The following is a 21,137-nucleotide window of genomic DNA, read 5'->3' as shown; positions in this document are numbered from 1 at the left end:
ATTAAATATATCTAAAATTTCTATATATGTAATGTCGGGTTGGTTTGGTTTCGGTTTGACTTTTTTTAGTTAAAACCAAACCAAACCAAACCATTTATGGTCGGATTTTTTTTTCCAACACCAAACCAAATCAAACCAAACCATAGTCGGGTTTTTTTTTCTCGGTTTGACTCGGATTATCGGGTTGGTACGGTTTATCGGTTTCCTTTGTACATCCCTATGTTGCTTAAAGTAAAAGGAACTTCATTAAATATGCAGTTATATATTTGACGCAACATGCCCTAAAAAGAAGAAATTTTTTTTAGGCTGGTTAGTCTTTTTTAAAATGCACTGCTCTTCTAAAAAAAATTTACATTCTGAGAAATGAACTGGAGAACTTTTTGAAAAAAGTACAAACACTCGATCCCACTTCTTTTCTTTGCACAAATTCTAAATAGAGAGAGGAACATTAGTCAACATTACCGGCTAGGAATTCCAGAAATTCCTGAGATTTTTTGATAGAAAGTAGAAAATGTTTGGCCTAATTTGACCAATATCTAAGGATTTCCTGTTCATGACCAAAACGTGAAAATTGCTGAAAGATTGGTTAGTTTGGACACCTAACTTTTTTGCGCATAATTGTTGGATAACATCTCTCATTGAAATTGACATATTCTTGGCGACAATATTGAGTGCAAGGGATAATCCATGGTGCAATCAGTTATGTTATACTCAACTTCTACGTAACTTCAACTTTAGTAGATTTATTTACAATACTAGCTTGCTTTTTACTTGGGCCCATCCAAAGATCCTTGCCAAAAAATCGCAACAAAGAAAAGCATCACATGACTGTTTCATGCGATAGGGCATCGTCGATACAGGATCGTGCCCGGAGTCCTTTGTGTTGTAAAACCAAGTTCATTAATGACCCCTAGTCTCTAAAAGATTAATCGTTTCTTAGGAAGAAAAACGACAGCTTAATCTGTCTTAGTAAGCAATCTTTTTCAAGATGAAAAACAAAATCAGCAAGCTAAGGTTGCTACAAAGAGAAATTTCAGTGATACTAGATTAGAGGAGAAGACAAATAGAAGCTGCAATAAGTTAATGAACAAGTTAACTCGCTAAGCTTCGATTAAGATGATAAACATGAAACAATGTAGAAGCCTCCTTATTGGTTATGATAAAGGGAAGCTCAAAATAGTAGACCTGCAATTCCTAGAAACTCCTTTGTACAAGGTTTAAGTGCAAAACACAGTTTGCCAACAAAATACCAAACATAGTGCTGCTAGTCACTGATCCAAAAGTAAGTTGCATGGTATTTTATCACAGCACAAGGTCATCGTGAACATCTCAAAAGGGCTTTTGATCATAGTCAAAACTTTTTTTTTCCCTTCTTCCGATACCAATCAAGGATCTTTAGCGTCCAGACCTAATATGTACCCCCAAAAAAAGGCAACTCCTTGCCCAACTAAACATTTATGTATCACTTGATGGTAATGTAGCGATTCGTACCATGTTTGGCCCAATAAGTCTTGAGATCAATTGGCATAGACAGATCATGGCCAACTGCTGCAAGCCTTGTAAGCAATCTGCTAAATACGCTTCCACTCATTTTCCTACCACCAATACGAGCATGGCGCTTGTTTGGCAATTGCGGTAGTGGATACTCTGACAGATATGTAGTGCAGCAAGATGACTGCCAACCCCCACTTCCCCATTTGTAACACTGCCTTGGTATTCCGGTACACGTGCAAACAGGTATTGGCATGGAAGATTCGTCAAACTTGATCTGGTTTATTGACCCAAGATCCTGAGCATCCCATTCAGCTTTAGATCCATCTGTTGTAAGATGCCGATTCAAATCTTCACTCACTTTCTTTGTCTTCCTTGGCGATTTCGCTGACTTCCTTGACATGCCTTTGTTTCCCTTTGTTCGCTTTACTTGGAGTGCCTTGGCAACTTCAGATGAAATGGCCGATATAGGAAAAGCATCAGTTAAGGGCACATCCCTATTGATACAAACAGAATCAGTGCTATTGTCGCAATGATTTTTAGTTTGATTAGGGCGCTTTGTTCCGCGTGTCCTACAACCCAATGTTCCATTCATGGTGCTTTCCTGAAAGTGGAGGGCAGCAATTGCATTGTCCCTTTCTTTTATGGCAGTATCTCGCTCAGCAATTGCTGTATCTCGCTGCTGGATTGCCAAATCTCGCTCTGTTAATACTGTATTCTTTTCAATCACTGCTCTATCCCGTTCTTCAACAGCAGCGTCTCGTTCAGCGAAGAGCATTCTGATTTTCGTATTCATGATGAAAGCCTCTTGGTCCTTCATCTGATAAGGAGGTACCACGTTCCACTGCAGTGAAAGAAATGGTACTGGAACTACATTACTACTGATCATATGTCAAGAGATATTCGGAACAGAATAAAACAGATTAGTTCCAAGATTCTGCTTGGTACTATGATAATGCATCCTTGTTATTGGATGATTCATTTTAGTCAGTTAATTTTTGTTATTAATGAGTAAATTCCCAAGTAGCTTGTGATTCCTTTCATAATAAAACACTTCTCTTACCGGCGCATGACCTCCTTTGGAGCAATCCATTCTGTGTCTCCTACTTTCTCGTCGGCCCCCATCGTCCATCTTATATGTGTGCTTGATGAGGAGCAGATTTGTATCTCCCTCTATAGAGTATTTTCTGGATCAAATATCAATTGGCTGTCTGGCTCTCCACTCAACACTCATCCTGCAGTAAATAATAGAGGGAAGGAAATAAGAAGTGAGTCCAGACTAGCTACTGCAATGCAGGTAAGATAAAATAAATCAGCCATTAGTAAACAGATAAGACTCCAATTAATTGTCCAAATATACACAAAAAAAAAAATTGGCATAAGTGCGTGTTCTTTAAAGAGGAGTTATGGCTACGTAATAGAGAGAGAGAGAGAGAGAGAGAGAGATGTTAAGGATACGATCCAGTAGCAATAACGGCCAAATAAATAGTGCATCAAGCCTTTTGAAAACAAATTATCCCCAAACACAGAGGAACCTCAAGCGGTGCTCAAACCTCAAGGTACGACCCACCTCCAAGCAAATAGTAGGTCAAATGTCCAGTTTATCTTAATGACTTACATGCTAATGATGCTTTTATAATATCGCCAGCTGGCAAAGACGGGACAACTAATAGGATGTCAGGTATTTGGACAAATATCCCCAAAATAGCAATTAGCAGAGTAGTTCCACTTTCTTGAAGCAAAAATCTCAACCGTAATAGGGTGCCTAGGAGGTCATACAATGGTTTAGCAACTTGTGAATAAAGCTCTTACTTCCCTTTGAGACAGAAAATTTTGACAATATAGCAGGGGAAGGAGTATCTAAGAAGTAGACATGAAAAAGGGCTGTCTTCTAGTGCTTGAGTAAGAAGCATCTTTCCATACATCACACTGTCAAGCCAAAGTGACAGGCTTATCCTGCTAAGTAACTCAATTTACCAGTTTTTTCCTCCTCCAGGATAATGCAGGAGGGAAGGTGTATAGAAGAAGCAGACTTACCAGAGAAAAAGAAAAAAATTCTGTTCTCTGAAATTGCACAAATGAAGACAGATCACTTTACAGTAGCAGGAACATGTTGTCATTGTGCAGTCATTTATGATATTCATCATCTGTTCAAATAAAATCTTCATAACCTTACATCACATGGAGCACACAATGTTGGTCATGATATTGATATGTCCATGAAAACAAAATAGAGACAGCAAATCTACCCCTTCTCTCTCCCCCATCTCTCTGGAACATGTTATTGCTAACTCAAGCCCACAGGGCTATGTTAAAAAAATGCTTAGATTTGTAAATGTTGATTTGCATAAGTACTTCTGCCTGGCCAGTTGGTTCATAATTTAATTGCCAACTTAGTTGCTGCCAATATAAATGTCTAATTGCTAAACTAGAGTTGACAATATATCAAAGTTGCTTGTGCTAGAGGAGACAATGGCAGGAAAACATATGAAAGCCATGACATGTATGTATACAAGAAACTCTTGACAGAAAAGGGAGAGCATCTATCTAGCATACATAGGCCCGTCCCTCTACCCTTCTCCAGTTAAATACATGCGGGTTAGAACCCCTGATATACGCCTAACCCATACATCACAACCTATGCTCACAACTCGACTATTTCTTCTTTCTTCTTTTGCCTTCTTCAGTACCGATAGGCGGTAGGCTAAAAGAAGGACCAGGATATGAAGCAACATGAAACAGTCCTCAAATATGAAATCTTGCAATGCTATGCTTAGTTGGTTGTCAACACCCTTTGGAGACGGGAGATACCTTGTCAGTTAAGTAAAAATGGATCATGTTTCATTGTTTAACTTTTCTAGCGCTTACCCGACTTGCTTTTCCTGCTCAAATTGATACATAAATCTAAACTGTTTAATATTTAAAAAAAACATCAAAGAACTGCCTGAAGTTCCCTCTTAGTCACACGTCTCAAGTTGTCAATAGTACTAGTAGAATATTCGTCGACCTCAAATAACATTCAATTTGTTTTTTCTTTTTCAGGCCAAGTACTGCTTAGGGGAAGCACGTAAATACATACGAACAGACAATTGCCTGGTTAACGATAAGCTCAATGTCACCTCTGAAACTACGCAGCATGACAATTTAATAGGAAGAACGAACACAATGAAAACATAGAACTACATAACAAGCAAACAATAAGAAAAAGGAGAAGTAAATACAACTTTTTCTTCTCAAAAAAATACCTATCTTTTTTTCCCCTTGCCTCTAGGAAATCCATAAATTCCAGTGCACAATTTGGTAATTCACAATGAGTTAGCGAGAATTCATCTAACTAAAACCAACTAAAATACTTCTCTAGCACATCAATGTGCAGCACAAATAATGAAATAAAACCCTTCTTAAACAAAGATCACTATACCATTAATTTCCCAGCACACCAAAACACGAAAGGTAATATATTTTTCCTTTTCTTTGTTGTAGATTAAAAACCTATGAACTGACAATTGAGAGAGCATACGGAGGCAAAATATGAGCAACACAGATAAACTAGGGTTTCAACTTTCACGCACACAGAAATAAACAAACAGACGCAGTTATAGAAAAATTAAAAAAAAAAAAAAAACTAGTAATATGCTGTGACGAGAGAGAGAGAGAAAGAGTTAATTAGAGTGAGAAACTGAATGCAGAAAATGAGGCGAGAAAGAGAAAAGGTGAAGATTGTAGAAAGAAACTTACAGAGGGAATCGGCGAGAGAATAATGAACAATAGCGCATCGCCGGTGAGTGAAAACCCTTTTCTCAACACCTGGAGTGGAACTAGTGTGTTTAATTCTTTTTTCTAAATATAACTTAGTTACATTTTTTTTTTTTGAAAAAAAAAATGGTTTAGTTTTTGAAAGATTGTTTTCAGATCAAATGCCATTGTCCTCTATTTTTCTATAAAAAAAAATAAAAAAATACAACTTCTCAATAGATTTGTCGTGTTACATAGAGAAACAATAGTAATTTATAGGGTTTTATTCCAAAATAAAACTTTAAAATTTTCACAAAGCACTATTGTTTAGTGGTTATTAGCTACTTGTAGTTACCATTTACTATATTACTTTCTATAGCTATGTTTTCAGGTTTTTTAGAGTGTATTTGATGTATTTAAGCTACTGTATTCATGAATACAATAGCATTTCTCAGCGTGAAACAGGGGATTACAGCTAGACAGATTATTGTATTCGACTATATTCACGGCGTGAAACACGGGATTATAGCTAGACAGATTATTATATTCGACCGTATTCACGATATGTATTTGTGAATACAGTAACGTAAATAGCGCAACTCATGGTTTATTCAGCTGTTTTTAAATGAAAAGTGAATCAATTAACATAATAGACTTCTAATATAACTCAAACTTAATTATAACACACAAAATTGTATTTTCAGTTATAAAAAAGATTCTCAATCTAAAAACACCCCAAAAACATAACAATCTTCAGAGAAATTATATAATTACATTGAATACAGTTAAATACATAAAAATACATTGAATATATGAAGTATAACAGGTCATCTATAGTGCAAAAACATATGAATACATACCGTAGATACATTTGAATACATATATACATTCGAATACATAAATTATATTAATTAAAAAATATATATGAATACATTCATGGAATATAGCGAGATAGTGAATACAATGAAATACATGGAATACAACGGGATACATTGAAATACAATGAAATACATAGAATACAACGAGATACATTGAAATACAATGAAAAAAGTAACAGACTCTTCAAGTTGCTCAGCCCTAAACTCTGTCATCTTTGTTCAAGAATAATCCTAATGTCGTCTCGTCAAGAGGCCCGCGATTCTAACTCGAAACTCTCAAAATTTGGCGCAAAAACGAAAGAAATTCCTTATTTTCAATAGCAGATTGTCTTCTTTTGTTAGTAATTGCGAATTTGGTAGATGAAGAAAAGCAACAATGGAGGTGGTGAGAGGCAAGAGTTGCAGTGGCCATGTCCGCATTTCATTGCAAAGCAACGACCATCAGAATGGGGTAGATCTTTCTCTCTAGGGCTTGATTTCGACATTGATTCAGAGCCCCAACCTACTGACAATGAAAATTTCGCAAGACAATTGAGATGAATCAATGGAGAATAGTGGTTGTATTCATGGAGAAAGACTGGCGTTGAAAGAGAGATGGTGGAGAAAAATCTGAAAGAATGAGAGAGAAAAATAATACAAAGCTATTTTACGGCTTAAGGGTAGGAGGTAACCATAAATAGATATTTGACTATAAAAATTAAAAGGTAGCTATGAAATATAATTTTTTAAAGGAATATTTATTTAAAATAAATAAGGTATCAACCTTTGCTATAGGAGGTAAAAAACGCTTTGTTTTCTAAAAATCAATACGTTTATTATGTCAAACAAATGTAGTACTGTATGATCTTTTGAAGTTAGTTCCAAAGCCAGCTGAATTGTTTCTGCACCAGACATGAGCCCACTATTAAATGTGAGCCTAGTTAAAATGTTTTTATTCAAAAAATTGAAGAAATATAATACTTTTTGGGATGGTCTTTAACTTTTGACATTCGATTGTCCCGTGGATAAAATTTGATGGTTAAAAGTTAAAAGTATTGTCCGTGAGGCAAGCGAGAAACAACACTCGTTAAATTTGAAGTTCTTCCTATTAGACAAGCATGTACAAAAAATTTAAAACCATCAACTTTGAGGGCTATTTGTGTACTTCACCCATTTTTGTTCAATTTCTTTCAACTTTGAGGGCTATTTGGGGTAGAGGATATGAGAAAACAAACCTTCATCTACGTGAGGGACGTTTGGACAATTCACCAAATGAGTTTACCTTTAATTTACAAAAAAATGAATGAATTGATTGTTAACAGTAAGATGTTTAAGGATAAATATTAGTAGTACACTTTGTCACATAATTTTGCCAATACTTAATGCTTATTAATTACGTTTCGTTTAGCTAAGTCAAACTAGCTCTAATATAGTACTTGGCCAATAGTAGCGGAACTAAAAGCAAATAGATAACGCAATGGCTCAGGGATTATAAACACTACTTCTCTGTTCTTTTTCTTACGACCCGTTCTTTTGGTTTTTACCTCCTATAGCAAAGGTTGATACCCTATTTATTTTAAATAAATATCCTTTTAAAAAATTATATTTCATAGTTACCTTTTGATTTTGCCAAATATTTATTTATTGTTACGTCATACCCTTAAGCCGTACAATACTCTTTGTATTATTTTTTTCTCTCATTCTTTCAGATTTTTGCCGCTTTCTTCTCCTCTTTTTCTTCATTTTTATTTCCTTGTACGCCACCAAAAAACTATAAGCTTTCTCCTTCTTCGTGCATTTTACTTTCAGAAAATCAGAAAAAGCCCCAAATTCAAAAAATGGCATCTTTCGCAGAGGCACCACCGGGGAACGAAGCAGCAAGGGCAAAGATCTTCAAGATCAACTGTGCTCCAAATTTTGAAAGTTCCGAGTCAGAATCGTGGCCCTCTTGACGAGACGACATTAGGGTTGTTCTTGAACAAAGACGACGGAGTTTGGGGCTGAGCAACTTGAAAGAGTTGAGGGTTTTTGCTCGACGGCGGATTCGCCAAAAATTAGGGTTTGTTCTTGAACAAAGACAACGTAGTTTGGGGCTGAGCAACTTGATTTTCTGTTAATATAATTCAATGTATTTTCAACGTATCACGCTGTATTTTCATGTATTCATTGTCTTTTTCTTTTCATTGTAATTCAATGTATCTCGTTGTATTCCATGTATTTCATTCTATTCATGACTATCTTTTTTTTCATTGTATTTCAATGTATCCCGTTGTATTCTATGTATTTCATTGTATTCACTGTCTCGCTATATGCCATGAATGTATTCATATAATTTTTTTAATTAATATAATTTATGTATTCAAATGTATTATATTTTTTTTTTTGAAGAATGCTATGTTTTGGGGTATTTTTCGGTTGAGAATCTTTTTTATAACTGGAAATACAAATTTTGTGTGTTATAATTGAGTTTGTTGAGTTATATTAGGAGTCTATTATGTTAATTGATTCACTTTCCATTTAAAAATAGTGTAATCTCCTGTTTCACGCCTTGAATACAGTCGAATACAATAATCTGTCCAGCTGTAATCTCATGTTTCACGCCATGAATACAGTCGAATACACTCGAATACAACAACTGATTAGCTGGACTTCCCTGATTCACGTCTATTTTTGCTATTGTATTCGTGAATACAGTAGCTTAAATACATCTAATACATCTTATAACAACAGAAAACGATTGTAATATAGCAAATGACATCTATAAATAGCTAATAACCACTAAAAGATAGTGTTTTATGAAAATTTCTCTGTAGTTTTCTTAGCGTGCCTAAGTACAAGTGATACTAATAATCAACATAGGATGACTAGTAGCCTGTTTGTCCAAGCTGCTCCAAGCTAAAAGTATTTTTTTCAAAAAAAAAATTGAAGTGTTTAGCCCAGCTTTTAGCGGGAAAAAAATGCTTTTGAGTAGAAGCAGAAAAAAGTAGCTTTTCTCCAAAAACAATTTTTTGAAAAATACTTTTAAGAAAAATATACTTAGAAGCAATTTTTAAAAGTTTGGTCAAACACTAATTGCTACTCAAAAGTGCTTTTCAAATAAATTAGTAAAACACAAACACTGTTTCTCACCAAAAGTATTTTTAGAAAAAACACTTTTGAGAAATACCACTTCTCAAAATAAACTAATTTTTGCATCTTGGCGAAAACTATAGGTATTATTAGGTAACCACAAAAGGTAAGAGGAGGGAAAAACAATTAAACCTAGTAGACTCCTTTACTTTTCCAGGTTTGTCATCCTGGTCTCTATATTCCACAAAGTTTCATTCAAACAATTGTACTCGATCAAAATGAATATTTTAAATCCCTCTAACCATTTACCAAGCTTATTGGCATTTATTTTGATGAGTAGTATGAACTACGTAGTATGCACGTGCAAAGAGAGCGTGAACTTATAATCTATTTTTTTAAAGCAAAAGTCAAATATAATAAATAAAAAAGAAAAAGAAAAATAGCACAAATAAAAGTAAAAGGAAAAATAAACCCTCCTCCCATCTTCAAACCTATCTAGCACCCCATAAAAGTTACGCTACCCATCACCCCCCATCTACTACCTTCTACCCCGTATCCCTCTTTCACGGCCATCTGCTGCTTTCTACCCCATACCCCTCTTCCACGGCAAAGGTGGATCCAGGATTTGAAGGTTTTCGGTGCCACACTACTTTGAACATATAAGTATTATTATTTACACGGTCGAAATAGTGGTAAATATTTAGTCAACTTGATTCATTTTAGGCTTTGGTTCGGATTATTCTTCGTTTCGATTTATATAAACAAATCGCTTGAAAAAAGAACATAACAATTATGATAACTTTGCACAAAGAATGAAACTTTCAAAATATTACTAATTAAATATAGATATCTCATTATTGTCCTCGACGAATTTTCAAAATCTGAAGACGGTCGATGATGTCATCATTACTTATATTTGCATGCACTCCATGCTTTTTGGTGAAAGATCAAAATAACCTTGAAAATTTAAAAGACTAATATAATTAACATTCATTATTTTTAAAATCTAAATCTTTTTTCTATTTATAGTTTACCATCTAAACACATTTTAATTAATATTTATGTAATTTTTAAATTTAGCACTTAGTGAGAGTAGTACTTAAGCGAGAAAAAAATCAAGAATTAATTAAACTAGGATTAATAAAGGATAGTAAAGAGGAATTCTTACAAAAATGTATTTGCACCAAGACAAAAGAGCAAAATACATGTAAAAATATGTATTTGCAGCAAGCCAAAAAGAACAAAATACACAGAAAATGTGAATTGAAAACGTGTATTTGAGGCAAGACAAAAGAGCAAAATACATGTAAGAACATTTATTTGCAGCAAGCGAAAGAAACAAAAACACAACAAATTTCACTTTGCAGGCCGGGTTCGAACTCCTGTCATTTGAGTGGAAATCTTTGCCTTGGGTCAGTGGCACCTTGCGTGAGTTTGGCATATCGGGTGCCACTTCTAGTATTTATACGCAATTTAACTGATATATAGAGATATAAACAGAGCCTCGACTGAACCTTGTCGGTGGCGTGCCACCCCCTAATTACAATATAGATCCACCCTTGCCTCCACCACCTTTTTGCTCCGACGAAGATCAAGATGACGACAGTGATAACAATCAAATTGTATGAAAAATTGGGATCTCTTTGGGTGGAAAAAATTGTGATTTGAGGAAAAAGTTTGGGATCTATCTGGTACCTTATTGTTTCTACAACATTTCCTTAACCAGAAAAATTGAATCTATTAGTCTCACAAGAAGTAATTATGGTGAGAAAAAGAGAGAAGAAGTTGAAACAAATGAAATTTTTGGTGAATTTCCTGGAGATTCTGAAAATGGAGAGAATATTGTGAAAGTGCAAAATGGACATGAAGGAGAAAGATAATTTAGTTGCAAGGCTAAATACATACACAACCCCTTAAACTTGTCCCAATTTTTTTATTTAAACACTTAAACTAATGTTTGTACCTATTGAGCACTTGAATTTGAGCAAAATTATACCTATCATACATCATTTCCTGACCTGGCACATCCGTGTCTTTTACCCAAAACTAAGCGTGTTTGCTGAAAAAACTAGAAAGTCTTCACGGGTAAATTAAATTGCCGGCTATCTCCGATAAATGCTTTTTTCCGTCATCTTCTCCGACTCATTTTCCTTTTCTTATTTTGAATCCTACCAAATTCAAATCCAATAATATATTTCTTCTTGTTCTTATTTATCCTTCAAAAAGGCTTCAACACCACTCCTCACCATTATTTTATTCAAATACCATTCACGTAATTATGTTATTGATTTAGCCTATGTATAATCAAACTTTCAAAATCTAATTTTCTTAAAAACAAAGCTTTTAAAAAAACAACAACAACAACAAAACTACGAATAAAATGGTGAGTATTTGTGATTTAATGTTTCAGCAATTTGTGAATTCATTGCAATCCCCCCAAAACACCCTTTCTTTAAAGATGATTCAGTCAAGATTGAAGATGACTATAATGATCCAGTAATCATCACAAGATCAGTGTTGCCAGCGGAGTTTGATGAGAAGAAGCTGAAGATAAGCAGTAACAGAATCATTGAAGGAGAATAATGAAAATCCATATTAACGACTATGATTAGTTTTGAATTAATGAGCTACAAGGGCTAGGATCTTGCCACGTCAGCTGAGGTTGTTATAACTACCTTCAACAGAAAGAGAAAGGCAATGATTCCCAGGTCATTCCTCTCTTTATCTCTTTCATCACTGCATTTCTTCTTCTACCCTTCTCTTCTCTCTCTGACTTCTTCTTCTTCTTTCTGCAGATCTTATCCAGTTATGAAGTTCACCTATAGTAGATAGTTATTTTCAGTTTGGCTATTGTAGTTCAACTTTTTATTTATTTATATATAAACAGAAAATTATCCCAAAATTCTCTTAATTTCGCAATTTAGTTGTTTAATTTCTTTGGTTCTTATTGAGATGATTACATTTGGTACCAGAGCCTCAAGTCTGTGACTGTGAAGGTGGTGATGGTTGAAGGAACTAGGCTGAAAGTTATGGATGATAAGCTAGTAAGACACGATGAGATTTTGAATGAAGTTCTAACCACTCAAGAGGAACTGCACAACACTCAGACTGGAATACAAGGTACCCTGGAGCTAATCTTAGAGAGGTTGACAAATTTAGAGAGAATTCCCCAGCGAGCTCAAGGAGACAGACCTCAAGGAGATGGGCTCTTACCCATACCAGGTCAGGAACTAAAACAGAACAGACCTCAAGCTATGCAGACCCCTTCCCCTAAATGAGAGCTGCCTTATTTTGAGGGCCATGAACCTAAGGTATGGATTCGAAAGTGTGAAAGATAATTCAATTTGTATAGAACCCCAGACAACCTGAAGGTCGAAGTTGTTGCACTTTATCTAAATGGATTAGCTGACACTTGGTACGACTAATTAGTACTGAGAAGAGGTGAAGTGAGCTGGGTTGAATTCAAAGAGGAGTTGCTTATTCGATTTGGGGAGGAACTAATGGGGGACATGATAACTAGAGATTCTAGTCTATTTTATACTCATTTTTGCTTGAGTTTTGGACTAAAAATGTATACAAGTAATTACGAAAGCTTACATGTTGTGCTTGTTTGCATGGTTTGGTCAAAAAAGTGACAAGTAGTCAAAACCAGCTCAAAGAGGAGTGAAACCTGCACAAGTACCAAGAACAAGTCAAGACATTACTGTAGTATAAAATCTACTGCAGCTGCAACAGACCCACCACGGCCGCAGTCCATTTAAGGCAGTCCGCGGTGGAAAAGATCAGAGAGATGTACTTTTGGAAGCTCAAGCACTGCGGTCTGCGGTAGATTTTTTGCGGCCGCAATCCATTTTATGTGGTTCACGAAGATGGGATTCAGAGAGCTGGGAGTTTTGAAGATTGGAAGCCATTGCGGTTCGTGATCCATTTTGTGCAGACCACAGTGAAGCCACCGTAGCTGCGGTGCATTTTATGCAGTTCGCGGTGGCCAGATTCAGAGACTGAGCAATGGAGCTAAAAAGCCTCACTGCGGTCGCGGTGCATTTTTCGCGGTCCGTGGTACCTCCGTCGAGGGTATTTTTATCCAGAAAATTCGGCCTTATATAAATACTTCTTTTTCACATTTTTAGGGTATCTTTATCTTATCAGAGCACGTGAACGGCGGGTTTAAGCTATTTTGAGTAATTTTGTAGCTAGTTTAACATTGAATCTTCTAATCTTAGCTTGTAATTATATTTTATGGGTTATTCTTCATCTTAATATCTGATTTCTTCCCTTATTATGAGTAGCTAGACCCATTAGCTAAGGTTGTGGCTCAACCCTAGTGTGGGTATTTGATGGGTCTTATATTTTAAGGCTTAGATGTTTATGAGTAGTTGATATTTGGACTGATTTGTGTTTTTCATGTTGATTTAGTGGTTGCAAATACGAATTTGTACCTATTTGACTAAGGCTCTTATTGAGAAAGAGAACTTGAGTCTAGAAAAATCAGTCCAACAAGGAATTGTGGTGTATTCAAGAGATTGATAGCCCCAATTAAAGGCTTAAACCTAGAGATAGTAATACCCGACTTGAGCCTATATTGCTTGCACAATTTTGACACCCAATTAGTCTTGAGAAAGTCAATTAGGGCAAAGTCACTCAAGCTACCGAGAGGTATAGAGTGAGTAGTTTTGTGCATTGGCTATATCACAATCCCCAACATAACAACTTTGCCTTAGGCTTTAGAGCCCGTCAAGTATTCACCTAGGAGTAAGCCACTTCCCTAGTGCCTCTTTAACTATTTAGAAAATCTTACAAGTATTCATACTTAGTTTAATTTTGCATATCATTAGCATAAAATTAGAAGTAACAAACAAACAAATATGATTGGAAGTGTAATTAAAAGCACTACGCACTGCTAGTTTAGATAGGAATCCAAATCCCAAACATTCTAGCTCCCTGTGGATTCGATCCCTACCTTCTAGGGTAAAAGCTGCATCGACCGCTCTTGCCACTCCGTAGTGGTGTAAGGTTGGACTCGATCACTTTTTGGCGCCGTTGTCGGGGAGCTAACGATTTTGGCTATCTATCTAAATAGTTTTGTGTATTGTTTTTCTTTCCTTTTGTGTTACTAATCTGCGTACAAAATGGCGGAAAACAACAACAACGCACCTCTTGGAGACCTTCCACCGGGGGAGGAGGTAGATGACAATATTGATGATGAGGTACCTATAGTGCCTCAAGCTCAAAGGAGAGGCCGCCAGGCCAATGATAATGTTCCAGACCCTCTCCCGCCACCTCCAAGAGTGGCTCATTGGGTGCTTCAAAACCAAGTATATGCTAGTGCAATTGTCCCACCCCTGATCCGGACGGGCAATTTCCAAATTACAAATGTGATGCTGACTTTGTTGGAGCAGTGATGGTATTTCACAGGTGCTCCCATCAGAATACTTACAAACATCTTAAGGGTTTCGTGGATACTTATTGAGGGAGCAAGCAAACAAATGTGTCAGAGGATGCACTTCGGTTGAGATTATTCCCTTTTTCACATAGAGTGAAGGCTTTGGACTGGCTTGAAAGGCTTCCTAAATATTCCATCACTACTTGAGATGAGTTGGCGGATAAATTCATTGCAAAGTTTTTCTCGCCGGGCCACATGGCGACCTTGAGGGATGAAATCTTAGCTTTCAAGAAGGAGCCCAACGAACCACTGCATGAGATATGGGAGAGCTACCGGACCATGGTAAAGGAATGTCCAAATAATGATATGACTGAGGCAATGATACAACAAGCATTTTACCGGGGCATTAACACAACAAATCAGTGCATAGTGAACCAACTCGCCATGGGCAATTTTATGAATACACCGTATGATGAGGCTAATGCAATATTGGATGAGATGGCTGACACGTCCTCCGCTTGGCAAAGTAGAGCTAATGTGCCACAGAGTGACCCCACGATCATTCACTTGAACAAAGAGCTCCATGATAATGGTCAAGCAATAGCAAAACTGACAACAACAATGAATCAGCTAGCAAAGGCACAATTACAACAGGTTCAATCTCCATGACAAGTAAATGTTATGGAGGGTGTCAACATGTTAGTGAACAAAAGAAGACAAAGAGGTCAATAGAACCAAGGGAGTCTAGATCAATATGACCAAGATAGCTGCGGGTTCCAAGATGATGGGTATGATGAGCAGAATGAAGAAGTGAAATACATGAACAACTATCAAGGCCAAATGAGCAATTCTTCCAACCAACAACAATGGAGACCCCAAGACAATTGGGGAAATCAACAACAACATGAGAATAGTAATTAGGGGAACAATAACCAAAATGCAAATTGGGGCAACCAGAACCATAATCAGAACAATCGGGGTAATTGGAGTGGCAACAACAACAACTGGGGAGGAAACAACAATCATGGTGGTTGGAATAATAGCAACCAAGGAAATCGGGGGCAAGGTTTTCAAAGGCCCCCAATGTATCAACAACCGAACAATCCACCCTCATTTCCATCCCAAGGTCCTAGTTCTTCTAACAATGAAATGGGGATAATCGAAATGATGTTTGAACAGATGATGAAAAAGAATGCTGACTCTGATACCCAGTTGGCATCCCAAAATACTTCAATCAGAAACTTGGAGGTTCAATTAGGCCAAATCTCATAATTCCTGAATACTCGTCCTAAGGGGGCTCTACCTAGTGATACAGTAGTCAACCCGAAGGGTGGGAACAATTTCGGGAATGTAATGGCAGTAACTACAAGAAGTGGACGAGGCGGTGATGTGAATGCCTCCAAACAAAAAAGAAATTTTGAGCGATGAAGTTGAGTTGCAAGAAGATGAGATCCCTTTGGTGGTTGAGAATGTGATTGATGAGAATGCAAATGAGGAAGTGAGGATTGATATCAAAGATGCTGATGTGGAAACTCAGAATGACGTGAACCCGTCTAGGGAACACGTAATAGACATGCCGAAAACGGTTATGCCTAAAGCCAAGGCTCTTTTGCCAAGGCCACCTCCACTTTATCCTCAAAGGCTCGCAAAGCAGAAAAATGTGAACCAGTTCAAGAAATTTATTGACATGATGAAGAGCTTATCAATTAATGTGCCTTTGGTGGAGGCTCTAGAACAAATGTCGGGGTACGCCAAGTTCATGAAAGACTTGGTGACAAAGAAAAGATCCATGGATTGTGAGACCATCAATATGACCCACCAAGTTAGTGCAATTGTGCATTCGATGGCTCCAAAGCTTGAAGATCCCAACACATTCACCATTCCTTGTACCATTGGGAGTGCAGACTTTGCAAAAGCTTTATGTGATTTGGGGGCGAGTATCAACTTAATGCCTTACTCTATTTTCAATACTTTGGGTATTGGGCAACCGAGGCCGACTTCCATGAGATTGCAAATGGCGAATAGAACAATGAAGATGCCGCTTGGTATTATTGATGATGTTCTTGTTCGGGTGGACAAGTTCATTTTGCCTGCTGAATTTTGTGATCTTGGACTGCGAGGTTGATTATGAGGTTCTTATCATATTGGGAAGACCTGTCCTTGCAACTGGGAAGGCCTTAGTTGATGTGGAAGCAGGGGAACTCACCTTCCGAGTGGGTGATGAGAAAGTGGTCTTTCATGTGTGCAAGTCAATGAAGCAGTCCAACAATTCTGAAGTGTGCTCTTTTGTGGATTTTCTCACAACAGTGATAGTTGATGATACTAGTACAATGATCAATGTGGAGGACCCACTAGAGGCGGTATTGTTGAATATTGATGTAAATGAGGATGAAGGCTAGGTGGAGTGTGTCAATGCTTTACGTGGAATGGGCTCTTACTCTTATGAGCCTCGGAAACTCTCTTTGGATCTTGAGAATAGGAAGACTCCACCAACAAAGCCCTCAATCAAGGAACCTCCCATTTTGGAGTTGAAGTCGTTGCCTCCATACCTCAGGTATGAATTCTTAGGCCCTAGTTCAACTTTGCCAATTATTCTTTCCTCTTGTCTTACTAACATGCAGGTAGATGCCACTTTGGCAGTGTTCCAAAGACGGAAGAAGGCAATTGGATGGACTTTAGATGATATTCGGGGGATAAGCCCCGCCTTTTGTATGCACAAGATTATTCTTAAAGATGATGCAAAGCCCTCCGTGGAACATCAAAGGAGGTTGAACGAGGCAATGCAAGAAGTTGTGAAAAAGGAGGTGATCAAGTGGTTGGATACCGGGGTTGTATACCCCATCTATGATAGCTCTTGGACTTCGCCAGTGCAATGTGTGCCAAAGAAGGGTGGTATAACCGTGGTTACCAATGTGCAAAATGAGTTGATTCCTACCAGGACTGTCACCGGATGGAGCGTGTGCATGGATTACTGCAAGTTGAATAAAGTGACCCGCAAGGATCACTTTCCATTGACTTTTCTTGATCAAATGCTAGATAAACTTGCTGGGCGTGCCTTTTACTGTTTCTTGGATATGTATTCTGGGTACAACCAAATTTTGATTGCTCCGGAAGATCAGGATAAAACAACCTTCACTTGTCTGTATGACACCTTTACCTTTTCTAGAATGCCATTTGGTTTGTGTAATGCACCGACTATCATTCAGCGGTGTATGATGGTCATATTTACCGACATGGTGGAGGACATTTCGAAGGTGTTCATGGACGACTTCAGTGTTATGGGTGATTCACTTGATGAATGTTTGAAAAATCTTGATAGGGTGTTGGCTCGTTGTGAAGAAACCAATCTTGTGCTTAATTGGGAGAAATGCCACTTTATGGTCGAGGAGGGCATTGTCCTCGGCCATAAGATTTCAAAGCATGGTATAGAGGTAGACAAGGCTAAAATTGAAGTGATCTCACAGCTTCCTCTTTCTACTTCAGTCAAGGGGGTTAGAAGTTTTCTTGGGCATGCGAGGTTCTACCGAAGATTCATTAAAGACTTTTCTAAGGTAGTGAATCCCTTGTGCAAGTTATTAGAAAAAGATGTCACGTTCGTGTTCAATGAGGAATGCATGATAGCCTTTGAACTCCTCAAGTACAAGTTGACCACCACTCATATTATTACCGCACCCAATTGGAGCTTGCCTTTTGAGTTCATGTGTGACGCGAGCGATGTTGCGATTGGGGCGGTCTTGGGTCAAAGAGTGAATAAAATATTTCATCCGATGTATTATGCGAGCAAGACAATGAATGATACTCAAGTGAATTACACGGTTTACATCCGGTGTATTATGTGAGCAAGACAATGAATGATGCTCAAGTGAATTACACGGTGACTAAAAAAGAGTTATTGGCTATTGTATTCGCAATGGAGAAATTTCGGCCGTATCTTATGGGCGCCAAGGTCATAGTTCATACCGATTATGCTGCACTCTGATACTTGACGACGAATAAGGATTCCAAAGCTAGGTTGATGCGATGGGTCTTGTTACTGCAAGAGTTTGATTTGGATATTGTGGACCGGAAAGGGTGTGAAAACCAAGTGGCAGACCACTTGTCCTGCTTGGAGGAGAAGGGGAGGCCTCGTGATGGCCTAGAGATCAATGATTCATTTCCCGATGATCAACTCCTTTCTGTGTCGGTGAATAGTATGCCATGGTTTGCGGACGTTGATTATTTCCTTGTGACTGATATTATCCCGTGTGAGCTCTCTTCTAACCAAAGGAAGAAGCTTAAATGGGATAGTTTGGACTTCAATTGGGATGGGCCGTACTTGTTTAAAATTTGTACTGATGGTGTGATCCGGAGATTTGTCCCGGAGGAAGAGCAATTGAGTATCTTAGAGGCTTGTCATTCCTTCCCCTATGGTGGTCATCATGGTGAGTCAAGGACCGCTTCGAAGGTTTTTAGTTGTGGGTTTTACTGGCCAACTTTTTACAAGGATGCAGGTGATTTTGTGAAGAGATGCGACGAATGTCAAAGAGCGGGTGGAATTTCGAAGAAGGATGAGATGCCTCTCAATACTATACTCGAAGTTGATATTTTTGATATTTGGGGCATTGATTTCATGGGCCCGTTTGTTAGTTAATGTGACAACACATACATTCTAGTGGTAGTTGATTATGTTTCAAAGTGGGTTGAGGCCGTGGTTTTACCCAATAATGAGGCCCGGAGTGTTGTTGTGTTTTAAGAAGAGTATTTTTACTAGGTTTGGCACTCCTCGAGCAATCATAAGTGATGGGGGGTCTCATTTTTGTAATAGAGCTTTTGACACTTTTCTTGCAAAGTATGGTGTCAATCACAAAGTTTCTACCTCTTATCATCCTCAGGCGAGTGGCCAAGTTGAAGTCTCAAACAGGGAAATCAAGAGTATATTACAAAGACGGTCAATACAAATAGGACCGATTGGTCAAAGAAATTGGATGATGCTCTATGGGCTTATAGGACTGCTTACAAGACTTCGATTGGTATGTCTCTGTACCGGTTGGTGTTTGAAAAAGCTTGTCATCTACCAGTTGAGTTAGAGCACAAGGCCATGTGGGCTTTGAGGAAGCTGAATCTTGAATGGGATATGGTAGCAAATCTTCGTGTGGAGCAGCTTAATGAACTTGATGAATTCCGATTTCATGCCTACTCCAGTTCGTCCTTATATAAGGACAAGATGAAGTACCTTCATGATAAGTATGCTCGTGGCAAGGAGTTCAAAATGGGTGATTTGGTTCTCTTGTTCAATTCTCGGTTACGTATGTTTTCAGGAAAGCTTAAGTCGAAATGGAGTGGACCTTTTGAAGTGGTGCTTGTGACTCTGTTTGGTGCACTTGACTTGAAAAACAAAAATGGGGAGGTATTCAGAGTTAATGGGCACAGAGTTAAGAACTACCTTGGCAAGATTGATGACAGCCACGTGGTGGCACTGATCCATCTAAAGTGATTTAATGGTAACCCGAGTCGTGCCGCGACGTTAAATCAGGTGCTTCTTAGGAGGTAACCCATGTGTCTTTCTTTTTGTTTTTCTTTAATCTTCTTTTTAGTGTAGGATTTACTTTTGGACTAACTGGTTGTGAGATATGCATAGGGTTGTTTTGATGCAGTGCAAGACCAAATTGGAAAAATGATGCACTCTCTGAAGTTGAGACCGCTGCCGTATTGCATTTTTCGCGACTGCAATGGCCTTATTGCGTGGGAATAATTTCATTGCGGTCCGTAGTATTGAATGGTAAAAAGTGGAGGTTCTATGAAGTTGTCACCGCAACCACAATGCATTTTATGCGGTCCGCGGTACCCTACCGTGGCCGCGGAGCATTTTCTGCAGTCCGCAGTGACTGCCTCCCCAGTGCTTCTTGTGTCTAAGTACCGCGGACCGTGGTGCATTTTATGCGGTCTGCGGTGGGTAGGTATCATGGGTCCCAGGTCCTTTTTCTATAAATAGGACCTCGGGCCTTCAGTTATACTTTTCGCTCCTTTGCTCTCTAAATAGAAATATTGTTCATCACGCCCTCATTGCACAAATTCAATCATTGATTGTCATTCATCTGTGTTGCATATCATTCTCGGTACTTCAAATCTTTCCCTTAATCTTTAATTTTGTTTTATTTTCTTTTAATTTGTTAGTTCTAATTGTTTTTCTTCCCTTTTTTAAAATTTTTTTTAGCTTAGGGTTGCATAATGTTGTTTAGAACAGGGTTAATTAGTTAACAATAATGATTGACTACCTAGTGGGTTGATAATATGTGAATTAAGGCTAAAAATGAGAATTTTTTTTAACCCTAGGTTGATTTTTCGTGGTCTGCAGTACCTTACCGCGGCCGCACACAATTTTTTGTGGTCCGCAGTGACTTGAATCAGAGAGTGAATGTTAAGGACCACAGCGATGGTTGATTTTTTGCGGTATGCAGTACCTTACCGTGACCACACTCAATTTCCTGCGATCTGCGATGCCCTTTATCAGAGAGTGGGTATTCTAAATCCCACTTCACTGCGGTCCGTGAAGCCATTTTGTGCGGTCCGCGGTGGTTCCTTTGCGGCCGCACTGCTTTTTATGCGGTCCATAGTCGGTTGTT

The 21,137-nt window shown here is 37.9% G+C and overlaps 1 protein-coding gene across 1 annotated transcript; it reads right to left on the bottom strand.

The window, feature by feature from the left end:
- Window positions 1–1,043: 1,043 nt before the first annotated feature.
- Window positions 1,044–5,354, bottom strand: LOC107767966 (protein BASIC PENTACYSTEINE4). The gene is made up of 3 exons (XM_016587071.2): window positions 5,230–5,354; window positions 2,555–2,726; window positions 1,044–2,335 (listed from the first exon to the last, which is right to left on the bottom strand). Exons 2-3 carry the CDS (start codon window positions 2,621–2,623, stop codon window positions 1,463–1,465), a joined length of 942 nt encoding a protein of 313 aa, XP_016442557.1. The 5' UTR covers window positions 2,624–2,726; window positions 5,230–5,354; the 3' UTR covers window positions 1,044–1,462.
- Window positions 5,355–21,137: the final 15,783 nt, after the last annotated feature.

This window comes from Nicotiana tabacum, chromosome 7, assembly GCF_000715075.1.
Source record: "Nicotiana tabacum cultivar K326 chromosome 7, ASM71507v2, whole genome shotgun sequence".
NCBI classification, from domain to species: domain Eukaryota; kingdom Viridiplantae; phylum Streptophyta; class Magnoliopsida; order Solanales; family Solanaceae; genus Nicotiana; species Nicotiana tabacum.
The sequence above is the reverse complement of the archived record's forward strand: the minus strand, read 5'-3'. Positions and strand labels throughout refer to the sequence as shown.

What these genes read in the sequence shown, in the direction of transcription:
- LOC107767966 (XM_016587071.2), bottom strand. Translation starts at nt 2,623, where the DNA reads ATGGACGATGGGGGCCGACGAGAAAGTAGGAGACACAGAATGGATTGC. An exon ending in CCAAAGGAGGTCATGCGCCG is followed by an intron (nt 2,336 to 2,554) that starts GTAAGAGAAGTG and finishes CTTTCACTGCAG; the next exon opens with TGGAACGTGGTACCTCCTTA.